Source organism: Mirounga leonina, unplaced genomic scaffold (assembly GCF_011800145.1).
Source record: "Mirounga leonina isolate KUSES-001 unplaced genomic scaffold, KU_Mleo_1.0 Mir_180, whole genome shotgun sequence".
NCBI classification, from domain to species: Eukaryota; Metazoa; Chordata; class Mammalia; order Carnivora; family Phocidae; genus Mirounga; species Mirounga leonina.
Window position 1 is genome coordinate 35,202,597 of NW_023270469.1, and position 15,946 is coordinate 35,218,542.

Below are 15,946 nucleotides of genomic sequence, written 5' to 3' on the forward strand. Positions count from 1 at the left end.
CATATATGATTTCTTATGCAAGATCCAGGCAGTACACCTCAAAGTTATGAGAAATGTGCCTGACTTGCAGATTTTTCCATATGCTCACACATCCATTTACTTGATATCAGTTTGACTTGTTACTGAAGCCACTTGTTCTATGTTTCTTAGTTCCTTTCAAGATTCTACAAATGGGCTGCATCTTTATATAACAAGTTTGAATTCTCAGGTGATACTCCATAATAAGACTGGTCAGAAAAATGATTCTCTTTTGGTCCATGGCTCAAACTAACAGGCTGTACTGTAACATTCAGTAAGAACTCATAAAACTTTAAATGTTTAATCTATTTTCTATTTTTATTAAAGTTTGCTTAAGTAAGTCTGGTAGCAAAACATGTGTAATGGTAGATACCATAGATTCTCTTCCACTCTATCTCCAGATCAATTATGCTGAAAATATTCACGAGTAATAGACTTAATATTATGAACAAGAGAATACAAAAATGTGTCCAGATATATTCATTAATTCAGAAATGAAATTTAATGATTTTCAATTTTGTTTTTACTAGTACAAACTAGGTTAACAGTCCATACTTCTGAACAATCTTACACATGCCATATTTTTAGTAAGAGCTCAAAGAAAATGTCTGATTAGGTGTAGATTACACTGTATTTTAGCCCACCCCTAAAGTCAGCACAAATACAAAATCACAGTCATGTTTACAAGGTAAAGATCGTACAACAGCTCTGTATACTAAAATATAATCAACAAAGCAGTTTCTGAGAAACAAAACATAGGCTGGCAGATTTGCTTTTATGATTTTAATATTTTTTTCTAATATGACAATGCCACTAAGTTAAGTTCACCATTCTTTCATTATCTTTTCATTTCTTGTATGCATTTCTACCTAGCAAATTCATTTTAATGGCAGTAAGTTGGGAATTTAATCCAAAGAGCAAAGATTCATTTTGATGAGTTATGTGATCACAAAACATGCAGTGGTGAACTTTCAATTCATTAACTATTTCTATTGTTCATTAAAGATTATTATTGTAGTTGGCATAATAATCATGAGATCTTTTTTTCCCACTTAGTTAAAGCATTTCATACCATTAGATTGACTATGGCGTGCAAGAGGTCCAGTAACTGCCAAGGGTATGGCAACCACCTCACCAACAAAATCAGTCCATACATTAAATGGCGGCCTGAACTAAGCTTCAACACAAAACTTAACACACTTCTAGAAAATGTGTCTCAGCAGAGCCTCTTACACCTTCCTCACTAGCTAACCAGACATGGGTCATCATTGCTTGGTTTGACTTCTTCTAGCAGCAAATTCATCACAACCTTTGTCAAATAGCTGCATGTTCCTCTTTTTCCCAGTGGGGGAGTGTTGTAAAAGGAAGTCATGTCATCCTACAAAGGAAAACAGTAAGCAAGTCGCTTGATTTTTGTTTGTAAAGAGTTGACAGGTAAAATCAGTGTCAGCCTAGGGGGAAAAATAAATTCACAGAAATATTTCCTCATGGAAAACAGAACCTTCTTGAGGTTTTCTTTCATTTTCCTAAGGCATCTTCTCAGCATATAAAACAAAGACAAACACTTTTAATATTCTCCCCTCTTTGCTGATAATTTTTATTTACTTAGGGAACCTTTTTACAGATGAGCATAAAATATTAAACAGAGAGCCTGGAAGGGACTATATTAGGTAGTACACACAGCACCAATGTAGCCTGTTACGCATTCTCATCTTCCCCAGAATTTAATTTTATAGCCTTCAGGAATCTATGGCTCCTCTCTGGTAAAACACATTTTAACTGCTAACTATATAAAGGGAATTTATGTCTTCCCAGTTTTCTTTTTAGTCAGAGCTTCATAGCTGAACTGACTAGTAATTAACTAAAAAGTACCACTAATTTCTCGAATAACTCAGACTTCTTCCTGCCCCACAAATACTCCATTTTGCACTCTATAAATCTGTTTTGTAAGTTAAATGATAAGAGATTAGGGATATTTTGAAGAGTTGAGACAATGAAAAAATTCTACAAAAAGCTCTTTTGTCTACTTACTTGTTTTTCAACTTCCTTTAGTCGACTCTCATCTTTTTGAAATTCATGAAATGCTTCTTTCACCAGTTTGTCTAGATCTACTTTGTCTTGAAATTCTAGCTCAGGATTTCTTTCCAGTACAATGGATACAACCATTAGTAACTAGAAGAGACAGATGTTGAAAGCCAATTATATGAACCATAAAAGCAACACAGTCTGGACATGTTTTCATTCTTTACTCAGACTGACGGATGACCCTTGAATTCCACAGTGTGTTCTGTACAATGATTGACTTTAGAATCATTGTGAGTGGACTCTTTTTTTTTTTTAAAGATTTTATTTATTTATTTATTTGAGAGGGAGAGAATGAGAGAGAGCACATGAGAGGGGTTAGGGTCAGAGGGAGAAACAGACTCCCTGCCGAGCAGGGAGCCCGATGCGGGACTCGATCCAGGGGCTCCAGGATCATGACCTGAGCCGAAGGCAGTCGCTTAACCAACTGAGCCACCCAGGCGCCCTGGACTCTTTCTAAAAATCTTGCAAATTAGTAGCGTAAGTTCTGTTTGGAAACTGCACATTTTTTTTCATTGTGTATATCTTTGTAGCTGTGAAGAAATGTTTTTAGGTCACGTAACTGAAATAAGAAAAATGATTTTCCCAGTCCTGTCTACAGTACATAGTGCTCTATTTGCCCAAAATGTCTGAACTTTCTGGCCTTTGGGCATTAATCCTTGTTGGCAAGACACCAAAACCAGTGTCCAGTGGAGCTGGCCAGCAACAAAGCCAAAGAAGGCAGGTGAGGTCAGTGGAGACTCTGGATCTAGGCTCATGATCAAATGACTTGGAGCCCAGGACCCCAAAATGAGTATAATTCTGTGACATCATAGTGTTTCTCAGGGGATGGCTATGTTTTAAAAGATACACCTAACTCTGACCTCTTTATGGTCTGAGTACTAATTGGTCTGCCTATCTTAGTTTAATGCATCATCCCATTGTCTGACTATCTCATACATTCATCCTAAGTAGTAACCTCCATTTTAGATGACATACTGCTAGACACAAAGATTGTGTCTGAGTATACAATGCTTGGTAAAGACTTTCCAATGATGATTATGGCTCCTACTCTGTACATGGAACAGGAAAAAAGACTTCATAATTCCCAGTTTGGGAATCTTCCTGACTGTACTTTCTCTAAATGCCTCCAAAACAGAACCTGAAAGAACCAACGGAAACACTTTCAGAAAAAATCCAGGTGTCACAATGTGGGAGACCTTGGAGAGGGCTTTAGCCAGGAGAATATGAAGTTTTGCTCTAGTTCTAAAGAAAAATTTCTTCTGCAAAGGGACCCTCGTTTGGTCAACAAGAAGGACCTCCATGTCCATTGTAGGTCCCAGATGCTGGGCACTAGACATTGAATGGCTAACAGCATAAGAAAGGCATTCACCCTTCCAATAACCCCGTCTCTTTCTGACCCCAGGCTGCCTCATTCCCATGTGCTATGAAACTGATTGGCTGATAATATCTCTAAATCCTGGCACATCTGAAGTAAGATTGAATCTCACTCAACTCTGACTGGATTTCAGGTGCCAGATCCAGCAGTTACTGAGAGCTTCTGCCTCACCCAAACATACTACCCACCCACAAGAAACACAGAGTCTGACGGAGACATTCCCAGAGAAAGAGACAAAGTGAAGATGCGCTATATGTTAAATCCATTCATTATGAGGATTCTCTCCATATTTGGTATAATGTTTTAAAATGGCAAAAGAGCACATGTATACACCATGCATGTGTGTGTGTGTATTTTAGCATTTAACTTTATATAAAATGATACAGCACAAAATTACATGTCTTCTCTGTTCACAGAGAGATGTTTGGAAAGATGTCTCTCAAAATATCAACACTGATGATCTATTGCTAGTGGGTGTGGAGAAATTTTTTTGCTTTCTTTTCTATAATTTTCTGAACTATTAAAACTTTCTACAATAGTCATGTGCTATTTCTGTAAACAGAAAAAAAACTGAAATTAAAGAAAATAGGAAAAGGCCACTTCCTGTGTTTTTTAGTGGTGCATGACTGAAAAAGCTGGGCAGTCTTTCCACACTGAAGGATTTAAGATGTTTAAATTGTTCATGTACCTTGACCTTGGGTCAAGGATAGCTATATTGTCTAAGACTCAACTAGAGGAGATCCGGGTTACGTAAGGAGTGGAATTCCTGGTCTCTCTTGAGCAGTTTCCTTTATGTTAGTTTTCAGGGAGCAGATAGAAAGCACTTCTTCAGCAATCTGCATTTCTAAATACAAACCTCCACAACAATCTGTCTGTACTTTGGCTGGTCAATATTTCCCAACATGTCTTCAACAAGGAGAGAGAAATTCATCTCATACATGGTCATATCTGACAGGGTTGGTTGCTGAAAAAAATAAGTCAATATTAACATGCTGCATTGTTATACTGTGGTTCCCATTTAATAGAGGACTTTCATTTTCTAATCAATAACCTTTTTCAGGTTCTATAAAACCTTAGGGAGCATTTTCAGGTATATGACTGGATTTTATATATGTCAAACTACTGAAGCCAACCAGCTGACTGTTGTGATAAGTTAAACCTCCTATTTTTAGTAGTTATCTTTACTATACAAATGGTTAAGGGAAAGGGACCATATTGGAAATCCACTTCAACACACAAAAGGAACAGCGATAAATTGAGACAACAAATAGAGTACATATTGCTTTCAGAATTAACACAAGAAGTTATGCTTGCTGTCAGACTTTAGCATGTAAGTCACTTGATATTGAATTTACATCATTTCTGTGGCAGGTCCTTTCTGAGCTGGCAGCATAAAAATGCATACAAATAAGCAAAAACAACATTGCATGTAGAAATGGCAAGACAACACAGAAAAAAAAGCAAAACAAAAAGAATTTACTCTACCCTTTCTACTTCAGTTAAAACAAGAATATTGCATAGTCTTCCATTCACTTTTCACAAACCAAATGAAAGCAGCAAATAAACTCAAATCCAAATGCAAACCCACATCTGGGCATGGTGGCTAACCCTCAAGGATTGAAGAGAAGAAGACTCTAAATGTTAGGTCTGTATGGTGGAAAGCAGATGGAGTCACCAGACTTATTACCAGAGATGCAGAAATGATGAGTCATATTTATTTGCTTCCACCTCAATGATGATTTACAGTGAACTTAATCATAGCCTCAGAACAATGTGTATCTACTTACTATTCCAAATGGGACCCAGCAGGAATGTCCCCTTGAAATCAAGGGACAGCAAACTTGTTTGACCTGGTATAATAACGCATCGACTCTATAATTCGATATGGTCCATCTATTGTATTCTATATTCAATACAATCTAACATATTATTAATGCTTACAGGTAGTACCTAGTTTGGGGAAAGTGAAGCCCAGTTGCTAAACACAATAATTATAATTCTTTCAGATGTCTAGCAATGGGATTAGTAGGGTTACAGAAGGAAAGAAAAACCTTGTCATGGTTTCATATCAATTTCCTTTTCATATATCTCATTTGAAAAGCCAATCTGGCTACTGTGCAACCGTGATAAACCTAGAGAAGAGACATCAAGCCTGCTTCATTTCCCACTCTCTGGAAGAACTTAGGGTTGGCAGTAGAGCAGAGAAGTTAAGACAAAAGGCTTAGAAGTTGAATTACCAGGGATGGGGTAGGGCATAGGTGTCACACTCGGGGTCAACTACTTCCTAGATGTAGGACTTTGGGGAAAAAAAACTTAGCTGTGCCTCAGTTTCCTCATCTGTCAAGTGGGAATAATAAAGTACCTACCTCAAAAGAACATTGTGAGGATTAAAGGAGCACTTAGAAAAGTGCCTGGAACGTAAGAAGACTTAACATGCATCTGCTGTTATTTTTGTTAGCAAAGAGAGGATACAAAATGTAAGTGGCCTGGGCTATCAGACAATTAAATGAAAATCTGGTAGCTATTAGTGGGGCCTGGGAAAGCAGCAGACAAAATGTTGCCATAGTCCACTGTAGAGCAGACATGAGGCCTAGCAGAAGCAGAGCAGGAATAATGGAGGCCTCCTCTGCTCAAAAGAGACAGTGCTGCCCCATATTATGGTCACAGAGCATCTGGGAGAGGGATGGAGCACCTATGTTGACAACCAAATACAACCACTAAACAGTTTGTGAATAGTATAAAGAATACTTTTAACAGTTCTTATTCACTTTTAAAAATAAGTAATAGATTCACATAGTTCAAATTTGAATGGTTAAAAAAGGTTTTCAGTGAAAAGCCTACCTTGTGCCCTCAAACCACAGTTCTTTTCCCCAAGGCAAAAAAAAGAATGCTACCAGTGTCTTGTGGTTTGTTCCAGAAATACTGTGTACATATAAACAAAATGAGTGTGGGCACGGGTATTTAAGAATACTATATTTGAATAAGGACCCTCATCAAAAATAATTTGGTTGACATTTCAACACTAAAAACAAATATGGTACTCCATTTCCAAAAGGCCTAGTTATTCTTGTTTGTGTATAAGCAGAATGAGTTAGAGGTCAGTATTAAATAAAATAACCAAATCAAAGAAGAGCCAGTTTATATAACTTGGGAAACTATCTGAAGGAGGGAGCACTAATTCATTTGGATCAAAGCTAAGTCATATCTTGAGTAAATTAAGGGATTATCTATGATCTAAAAAGTTACTATAATTTTCACATTTACCAAAATTCAGTCATTTCCTTATCCATAGCATTATTAAGTCACCTTGCTTTTTAGGTCTGATTTGGTTCTGTCTTTTGAATGTATGTTTTATTATTTGTGAGGTTCCCTAGCATTGGCCCACTATCACTTGGTGGTAAAGGAATACCAGCTTTCATAGTAATGCCAACATAAGAAAGCTAAACTTCACTAATAAATAAACAAAAGAAGGACAGCTGCTTGGCAAAAGGTTTGGCCATATGTTTCCTTTAAACACAGAGCTTCCCTGAAACATTTGAAATATAATAATATAAAAAAAACTTATTAAATACAGCTTTTAAGCAAAATATCCTTTTGGTAAAGCAAGGCTTTTGTATAGAGGGGCACTAAAATAAAAAATTAAAGTAACTCAGGTTGGGGAAAAAAATTTCCAATCCAATTGATTAGGTATTTTATTTTCTAATAGTTCCTCCCTTCAGGTATCTGGATACCCTCCCTTCAAATACTCTTAGAAAATGGAATAAGCAGAAAGGTTATTGGCAATGCAGAGGGGGAAAGAATTCCCTACTCCTTTAGATTCCCTTAAATGACATAAATACAGTGGGGCTGTACCTGTGGCAAATGCTTCCCAGCTACAATGATACCATTGGGCGTGCGCTCCAGGATCTGCCATACTCGGTCATAGAACCCAGCAGGAGTTCTATTCAAAGACCCGTCAATCTGACGCCTGTTCAGCCAACATCTGTAGACCAAAAGAAAATGCCTCAGAGTTGAAATGCAAGCTTGTTCTCATAGAGAGCAGGGCTTTCAATATAGATTAATTGTTCCAATAGGGTGAAAATAAAAGCCAAAATCCATCAATGATGCATATCTACCATGTGTTACAGAGGTTACTAAATATTTCCATAGTGAAAACAGAGTTTGCAGGAAAGGAGAACATCCCCAAGATTTTAAAAAATTTAATAGGCAAAACGATATTCTCTAGTAAGTTATGTGATCAAACGACTTCCTAATATGCAAAGAAGCTCCATTTAAAAACACAGAAGCAGCCAATTTCGAAATAACTTCAAGTGGTCCTTACATACAATAAAATGTAAACTTCATGGAAGTATGGACATCGTATGGCTTGATCACTCCTATACACTCTCCCAGAAAGATGCTTAATAAACATTTGGTAAGTAATGAAGGCTCAAAAAAGTATTATGTACCTAATGAAATTATCTTGTTTTAAAGTTTTAAACTTTAAACCTTAGATTTATTTTTCTATTTAAATATGGCAAAGTACCAGTGCTGAAAAATCAGTTACATGATTTTACATGTTATAATAATCATACCAAAGTGATAAGACGAAATTCTAGATCTCTTATTTCCATGGATTAAGTGTTACATCTTAAAGATATAACACTCCTTCACAAACTGCTAAAGATGCAGAATTTGCATGATTTGAAAAGAATACACAAATGACACAGCAGTATATTCTTCCAAAAGCTGCAGATAGGAACAAATATACATTTTTTATACTTGGTATTAAAACAAGCATTGAATGAAATGTGCCATCAACCACAAGGGAAGCATGTGACCAACAATATTTCTAGGTAGGAACATAGCTATGCAGGAGACAGTATAATGAAAAAGACATTTTTGTTCTGATAAAAGAGGACCAATGATGTTTTAAAACTGCATCACTTTTGGATGCAGGGTTGTTGTTTTTTTTTTTTTGGTAGACCCAATCTTGTGTGGCTGGGTTCAGTGCTACGCCAAAGAGAAGAAGCCCAAAGGGGCAGGGGTTTCTTGGTGATGTTTTACTTTGGATATTGAAGGTGCAAAACTGAATACCCAATACTCTACATTTGATTTTTTTCCTATTCCCTTTGTTTGGCAATAAGAAAAAAAAAATGTTTTCCGAGTTCTATAAAGTCATGGTTAGTATTATAAAAAAGAGAAGTTTGCTTAGAACAACAAAAAAAGTAGAAATGTGTGAATACTCACAATGGAGATAATTATTTTTGAGGACCTCTCTTTATATTTTGAAAAATTTTAGACTTAGAAGTCAAAAAAGTAATTCACACTCGAACATACATACATACATACATAACAACACTCAAAACCAGGAAATGAATGCTGACACAATACTATTAGTTATGGACCTTATTCAAATTATGCCATTTTACCACTAATGTCCTTGTTTTGGTTGTGGGTCCAATCCAGGACCCCACACTGCATCTGGTTTCCAAATCTCCTTAGGTAGATTCTTCCAATCTATGACAGTTCCTCAATCTTCTTTCATCTCTCATGAATTTAACATTTTAGAAATGTCAGTTATTTTGTAGAATGCACCTCAACTTGGGTTTATCTGATGTTTTGTCATTATTAGACTTAGTATGCATTTTTGGCAAGAATACCCAAAAGTGATTATGCCTTTTTGGTATATCATATTAGGGAGGTACATGATACTGATGTGTCTTATTCCTGGGATGCTAACCTTGATCATTTGATTGAGGTAGAGTCTACTGGGTTCCTTCATTGTAAAGTTACTATTTTTCCTTTTGCAATTAAAAAGTATCTTGAGTGGAAATACTTTTAAATTATACAAATTTTTCATTTCTCATCATACTTCCACCCACTAAATTTAGCATCCATGATGGTTCTTGCCTGCAACAATTGTTACTATTGTATTTGTCTAATGGTAATTTTCTCTTTCCATCATTCCATCTACACTTATTAATTGGAATTAATAGTGTCTGTTTCCCTACAGCCCCAGCAAGTTTGTCATACTAACTTTTGCCAGTCTGTCTGATAGATGAGAAATGGTATCCCAACATGTTTTAATTTACATTTCTCTAATTATGAGTTAGTTTAAACATCTTTACAGGGTGCCTGATGGTTAAGCAGCTGACTCTTGGTCTCAGCTTATGGGGTCATGAGTTCAAGCCCCACTTTGGGCTCCATGCTGGGCATTGGGCTCCATCCTGGGCATGGAGTCTACTTAAAAAAAATAAAATAAAAAAAACCTCTTAAATATCTTTTCAAATATCTAAGGTCCATTTTTTTATGTTTTAAATGAATTGATTAATCATATTTTCCCCCATTTTTCTCTTGGGTTTTTGGTTCTTTATCCCTGAGTTTTTAAGAATTCTTGGATATTAGCCCTTTGTAGTCTATGCTTGTTCCAGTTTCTCAGCTGTCTTCTGAGATTGTCTATTTTTTGCCATGCAAAATGATGTTTTAAATTTTTATATAGTCTTATTAATCTTTTAATACCCCTAGAGTTAAGCCCTAGATGGAAAGTCGTTCTCATACCAAGGTTAAAGCGGTATGTCTTCTTTTAGCTCTGGTATGGTTTCATTTTTTACATTTAGATAGCAAATCTATTTGGAGTTCATTCTTGTGTACAGTATAAAGTATGGATTTAACTTTATCTTATCCTAAATGGTTATCCAGTTGTCCCATCACTATTTATTTAAAAAATAATGTCCATCCTTGACCCAGTGATATGAAATGTTACCTCTATCACACATTAAATTTCCATATGAGCTTAAGGCCTATTTCTGGACTTTCCATTCTGTTCAGCCGGCCTATTTATGTGTTCATGTACCAGCATCACACTTTTATCATAGAGGTTCTATAGTACATTTCACTGTCTGTTAGGGCGAGTCCTTCTTTTATGTTGTTCTGGTTGTTCTTGCATGTTTCCTTCTCCATATGAAGTTTAGTATTAACTTATCTACCTCCATAAATAGCTTGTTGGATTTTTTTTGCAATTGCATTACATTTATAACTGATACCTTTATAATGTTGAGTGTTCCTCTTTAAGAACAAAGATGTCTTCCCATTTGCTCAGATTTACTTTTTTTGTATTATTTTATGTTACTCACCATACCTTACATCATTAGTTTTTTTTTTTTTTTTAAAGATTTTATTTATTTATTTGACAGAGAGAGAGACAGCGAGAGCGGGAACACAAGCAGGGGGAGTGGGAGAGGGAGAAGCAGGCTTCCCGCGGAGCAAGGAGCCCGATGCAGGGCTCGATCCCAGGACCCTGGGATCGTGACCTGAGCCGAAGGCAGACGCTTAACGACTGAGCCACCCAGGTGCCCCACATCATTAGTTTTTGATGTAGTGTTCCATGATTCATTCTTTGCGTATAACACCCAGTGCTCCATTCAGTACGTGCCCTATTTAATACCCATCACGAGGCTAAACCATCCCCCCAGCTCCTCCCCATCTAGAACCCTCAGTTTGTTTCTCAGAGTCCATAGTCTCTCATGGTTCGTCTCCCCTCTGTTTCCCCCCCTTCATTTTTGCCTTCCTGCTATCTTCTTCTTTTTTAAAAAAATATAATGTATTATTTGTTTCAGAGGTACAGGTCTGTGATTCAACAGTCTTACACATTTCACAGCGCTCACCATAGCACATACCCTCCCCAATGTCTATCACCCAGGCACCCCACATCCCTCCCACACCCCATCACTCCAAAAACACTCAGTTTCTTTCCTGAGAATAAGAATTCCTCATATCAGTGAGGTCATATGATACATGTGTTTCTCTGATTGACTTATTTCACTCAGCATAATAGCCTCCAGTTCCATCCACATCATTGCAAATGGCAAGATTTCATTCCTTTTGATGGCTGCAAAATATTTCATTGTATAAATATACATCACATCTTCTTTATCCATTCATCTGTCGATGGACATCTTGGCTCTTTCCATAGTTTGGCTATTGTGGACATTGCTGCTATAAACATCGGGGTGCACGTACCCTTTCGGATGCCTACATTTGTATCTTTGGGGTAAATACCCAGTAGTGCAATTGCTGGGTCATAGGGGAGCTCTATTTTCAACTTTAAGGAACCTCCATACTGTTTTCCAGAGTGGCTGCACCAGCTTGCATTCCCACCAACAGTTTGGGAGGGTTCCCCTTTCTCCGCATCCCTGCCAACATCTGTCATTTCCTGACTTGTTAATTTTAGCCATTCTGACTGGTGTGAGGTGATATCTCATTGAGGTTTTGATTTGGATTTCCCTGATGCCGAGTGATGTTGAGCACTTTTTCATGTGTCTGTTGGCCATTTGGATGTCTTCTTTGGAAAAATGTCTGTTCATGTCTTCTGCCCATTTCTTGATTGGATCATTTGTTCTTTGGGTGTTGAATTTAAGAAGTTCTTTATAGATTTTGGATACTAGCTCTTTATCTGATATATCATTTGCAAATATCTTCTTTCATTCTGTTGGTTGTCTTTTGGTTTTATTGACTGTTTCCTTTGCTGTGCAAAAGGTTTTTATCTTGATGAGGTCCCAAAAGTTCATTTTTGCCCTTGCTTCCCTTGCCTTTGGCGATGTTTCTAGGAAGAAGTTGCTGCGGCTGAGGTCGAAGAGGTTGCTGCATGTGTTGTCCTTTAGGATTTTGATGGACTCCTATCTCACATTGAGGTCTTTCAGCCATTTTGAGTCTATTTTTGTGTGTGGTGTAAGAAAATGGTCCAGTTTCATTCTTCTGCATGTGTCTATCCAATTTTCCCAACACCATTTGTTGAAGAGACTGTCTTTTTCCATTGGACATTCTTTCCTGCTTTGTTGAAGATTAGTTGACCATAGAGTTGAGGGTCCATTTCTGGGCTCTCTATTCTGTTCCACTGATCTATGTGTCTGTTTTTGTGCCAGTACCATACTGTCTAGATGATGACAGCTTTGTAATAGAGCTGGAAGTCCGGAATTGTGATGCCATCAGCTTTGCTTTTCTTTTTCAACATTCCTCTGGCTGTTCGGGGTCTTTTCTGGTTCCATACAAATTTTAGGATTATTTGTTCCATTTCTTTGAAAAAAGTGGATGGTATTTTGACAGGGATTGCATTAAATGTGTAGATTGCTCTAGCTTGCATTGACATCTTCACAATATTTGTTCTTCCAATCCATGAGCATGGAACGTTTTCCCATTTCTTTGTGTCTTCCTCAATGTATACTTTTTTGAGTACAGATTCTTTGCCCCTTTGGTTAGATTTATTCCTAGGTATCTTATGGTTTTGGGTGCAATTGGAAATGGGATCAACTCCTTAATTTCTCTTTCTTCTGTCTTGTTGTTGGTGTATAGGAATGCCACCGATTTCTGTGCATTGATTTTATATCCTGTCACTTGACTGAATTCCTGTATGAGTTCTAGAAGTTTTGGGGTGGAGTCTTTTGGGTTTTCCACGTAAAGTATCATATCATTTGCAAACAGTGAGAGTTTGACTTCTTCTTTGCCAATTCAGATGCCTTTGATTTCTTTTTGTTGTCTGATTGCTGTGGCTAGGACTTCTAATGCTATGTTGAATAGCAGTGTTGATAGTGGACATCCCTGCCATGTTCCTGACCTTAGTGGGAAAGCTCTGTTTTTCCCCATTGAGAATGATATTTGCTGTGGGTTTTTCATAGATGGCTTTTATGAAATTGAGGCATGTACCCTCTATTCTTATACCTTGAAGAGTTTTGATCAAGAAAGGATGCTGTACTTTGTCAAATGCTTTTCCTGCATCTATTGAGAGGATCATATGATTCTTGTTCTTTCTTTTGTTAATGTATTGTATCACATTGATTGATTTGCGGATGTTGAACCAACTTGCAGGCCAGGGATAAATCCCACTTGGTCGTGGTGAATAATCCTTTTAATGTACTGTTGAATCCTATTGGCTAGTATTTTGATGAGAATTTTTGCATCCATGCTCCTCATGGATATTGGTCTGTAATTTTCCTTTTTGATGGGGTCTTTGTCTGGTTTTGGGATCAAGAGAATGGTGGCCTCATAAAACCAGTTTGGAAGTTTTCCTTCCATTTCTATTTTTTGGAACAGTTCCAGAAGAATAGGTATTAATTCTTCTTTAAATGTTTGGTAGAATTCCCCTGGGAAGCCATCTGGCCCTGGGCTTTTGTTTTTTGGAAGATTTTTGATGACTGCTTCAATTTCCTTAGTGGTTATAGGTTTGTTCAGGTTTTCTATTTCTTCCTGGTTCAGTTTTGGTAGTTGATACATCTCTAGGAATGCATCCATTTCTTCCAGATTATCGAATTTGCTGGCATATGGTTGCTCCTCATATGTTCTTAAAATTGTTTGTATTTCTTTGGTGTTGGCTGTGATTTCATGGTTTTATTTATTTGGGTCATTTTTCTTTTTGATAAGTCTGGCCAGGGGTTTATCAATCTTGTTAATTCTTTCAAAGAACCAGCTCCTAGTTTTGTTGATCTGTTCTACTATTCTTTTGGTTTCTATTTCATTGATTTCTGCTCTGATCTTTATTATTTCTCTTTTCATGCTGGGTTTAGACTTTATTTGCTATTCTTTCTCCAGCTCCTTTAGGTGTAGGGTTAGGTTGTGTATTTGAGACCTTTCTTGTTTCTTGAGAAAGGCTCGTATTGCTATATACTTTCCTCTTTGGACTGCCTTTGCTGCATCCCAAAGATTTTGAACAGTTGTGTTTTCATTTTCATTTGTTTCCATGAATTTTTAAATTCTTCTTCAATTTCCTGGTTGACCCATTCATTCTTTAGTAGTATGCTCTTTAGCCTCCATGTATTTGAGTTCTTTCCAACTTTCCTCTTGTGATTGAGTTCTAGTTTCAAAGCATTGTGGTCTGAAAATAGGCAGGGAATGATCCCAATCTTTTGGCACTGGTTGATACCTGATTTGTGACCTAGGATGTGATCTATTCTGGAGAATGTTCCATGGGCACTAGAGAAGAATGTGTATTCTGTTGTTTGGGATGGAATGGTCTGAATATATATGTGAAGTCCCTTTGGTCCAGTGTGTCATTTAAAGTCTTTATTTCCTTGTTGATCTTTTGCTTAGATGATCTGTCCATTTCAGTGAAGGGGGTGTTCAAGTCCCCCACTATTATTGTATTGTTGTCAATATGTTTCTTGGCTTTTGTTATTAATTGGCATATATAATTGGCTGCTCCCATGTTAGGGGCATAGATATTTACAATTGTTAGATCTTCTTGTTGGATATACCCTTTAAGTAGGATATAGTGTCCTTCCTCATCTCTTATTATAGTCTTTGTTTTCAAATCTAATTTGTCTGATATAAGGATTGCCACCCCAGCTTTCTTTTGGTGTCCATTAGCATGGTAAATGGTTTTCCACCCCCTCACTTTCAATCTGGGGTTGTCTTTCAGTCTAAAATGAGTCTCTTGCAGATAGCATATTGATGGGTCTTGTTTTTTTATTCAGTCTGATATGCTGTGTGTCTTTTGATTGGGGCATTTAGCCCATTTACATTCAGGGTAACTATTGAAAGATAGGAATTTAATGCCATTGTATTGCCTGTTAGGTGACTGCTACTGTATATTGTCTGTGTTCCTTTCCGGTCTATGTTACTTTTAGGCTCTCTCTTCACTTAGAGGACCCCTTTCAATATTTCTTGTAGGGCTGGTTTCATGCTTGCAAATTCCTTTAGTTTTTGTTTGTCTTGGAAGCTTTTTATCACCCCATTGATCGCCAGTGTGGATTCGGCTGATCTGGCTGATTAGGCAGGTGTCCCCTTCCTCCCTCACCACTCCATTTGCATCCCTCCTGAAGCTGTGCGCTTGGTCAAACAGGACGAACTTCCCCGATTGAGGAGGACCGTTCTTCAATCAAGGATATAAGAGTAGCTGCACTCCCCTGCTAGAACCTTCAAACAAGCTCTCCTTCTATTTTCAATGAGAGCCTAGCTCGATATAGTATTCTTGGCTGCATATTTTTCTCATTTAGTGCTCTGAATATATCATGCCAGTCCTTTCTGGCCTGCCAGGTCTCTGTGGATAGGTCTGTTGCCAATCTCATGTTTCTACCATTGTAGGTTACAGATCTCTTCTCCCGAGCTGCTTTCAGGATTTTCTCTTTGTCTCTGAGACTTGTAAGTTTTACTATTAGATGTCAGGGTGTTGACCTATTTTTATCGATTTTATCGGGGTTCTCTGTGCCTCCTGGATTTTGATGCCTGTGTCCTTCCCCAAATTAGGGAAGTTTTCTGCTCTAATTTGCTCCAATATACCTTCTGCCCCTCTCTCTCTTTCTTCTTCTTCTGGGATCCCACCTATTCTAATATTGTTTTGTCTTATGGTATCACTTATCTCTCGAATTCTGCCCTCGTGATCCAGTAGCTGTTTATCTCTCTTTTTCTCAGCTTCTTGATTTTCCATCATTTGGTCTTCTAAATAACTAATGCTCTCTTCTGCCTCATTTATTCTAGCAGTTAGAGCCTCCATTTTTG

At 37.3% G+C, this 15,946-nt stretch overlaps 1 protein-coding gene across 5 annotated transcripts in view; it reads right to left on the minus strand.

Annotated features, from left to right (window-relative positions):
- Positions 1-359: 359 nt before the first annotated feature.
- Positions 360-15,946, minus strand: part of PHKB (phosphorylase kinase regulatory subunit beta) — a 314,667-nt gene continuing 299,080 nt past the window's right edge. For 3 of the 5 annotated variants that reach the window (XM_035025274.1, XM_035025277.1, XM_035025278.1), the window contains exons 29-32: positions 7,331-7,460; positions 4,335-4,442; positions 2,050-2,190; positions 360-1,396 (exon numbers count right to left, since the gene is read on the minus strand). In XM_035025274.1, coding sequence (XP_034881165.1) covers positions 1,262-1,396; positions 2,050-2,190; positions 4,335-4,442; positions 7,331-7,460 — 514 coding nt within the window. In that variant the 3' untranslated portion in view covers positions 360-1,261. The remainder of the gene's footprint in view (positions 1,397-2,049; positions 2,191-4,334; positions 4,443-7,330; positions 7,461-15,946) is intronic. The other 2 variants (XM_035025275.1, XM_035025276.1) reach the window with 2 other exon arrangements.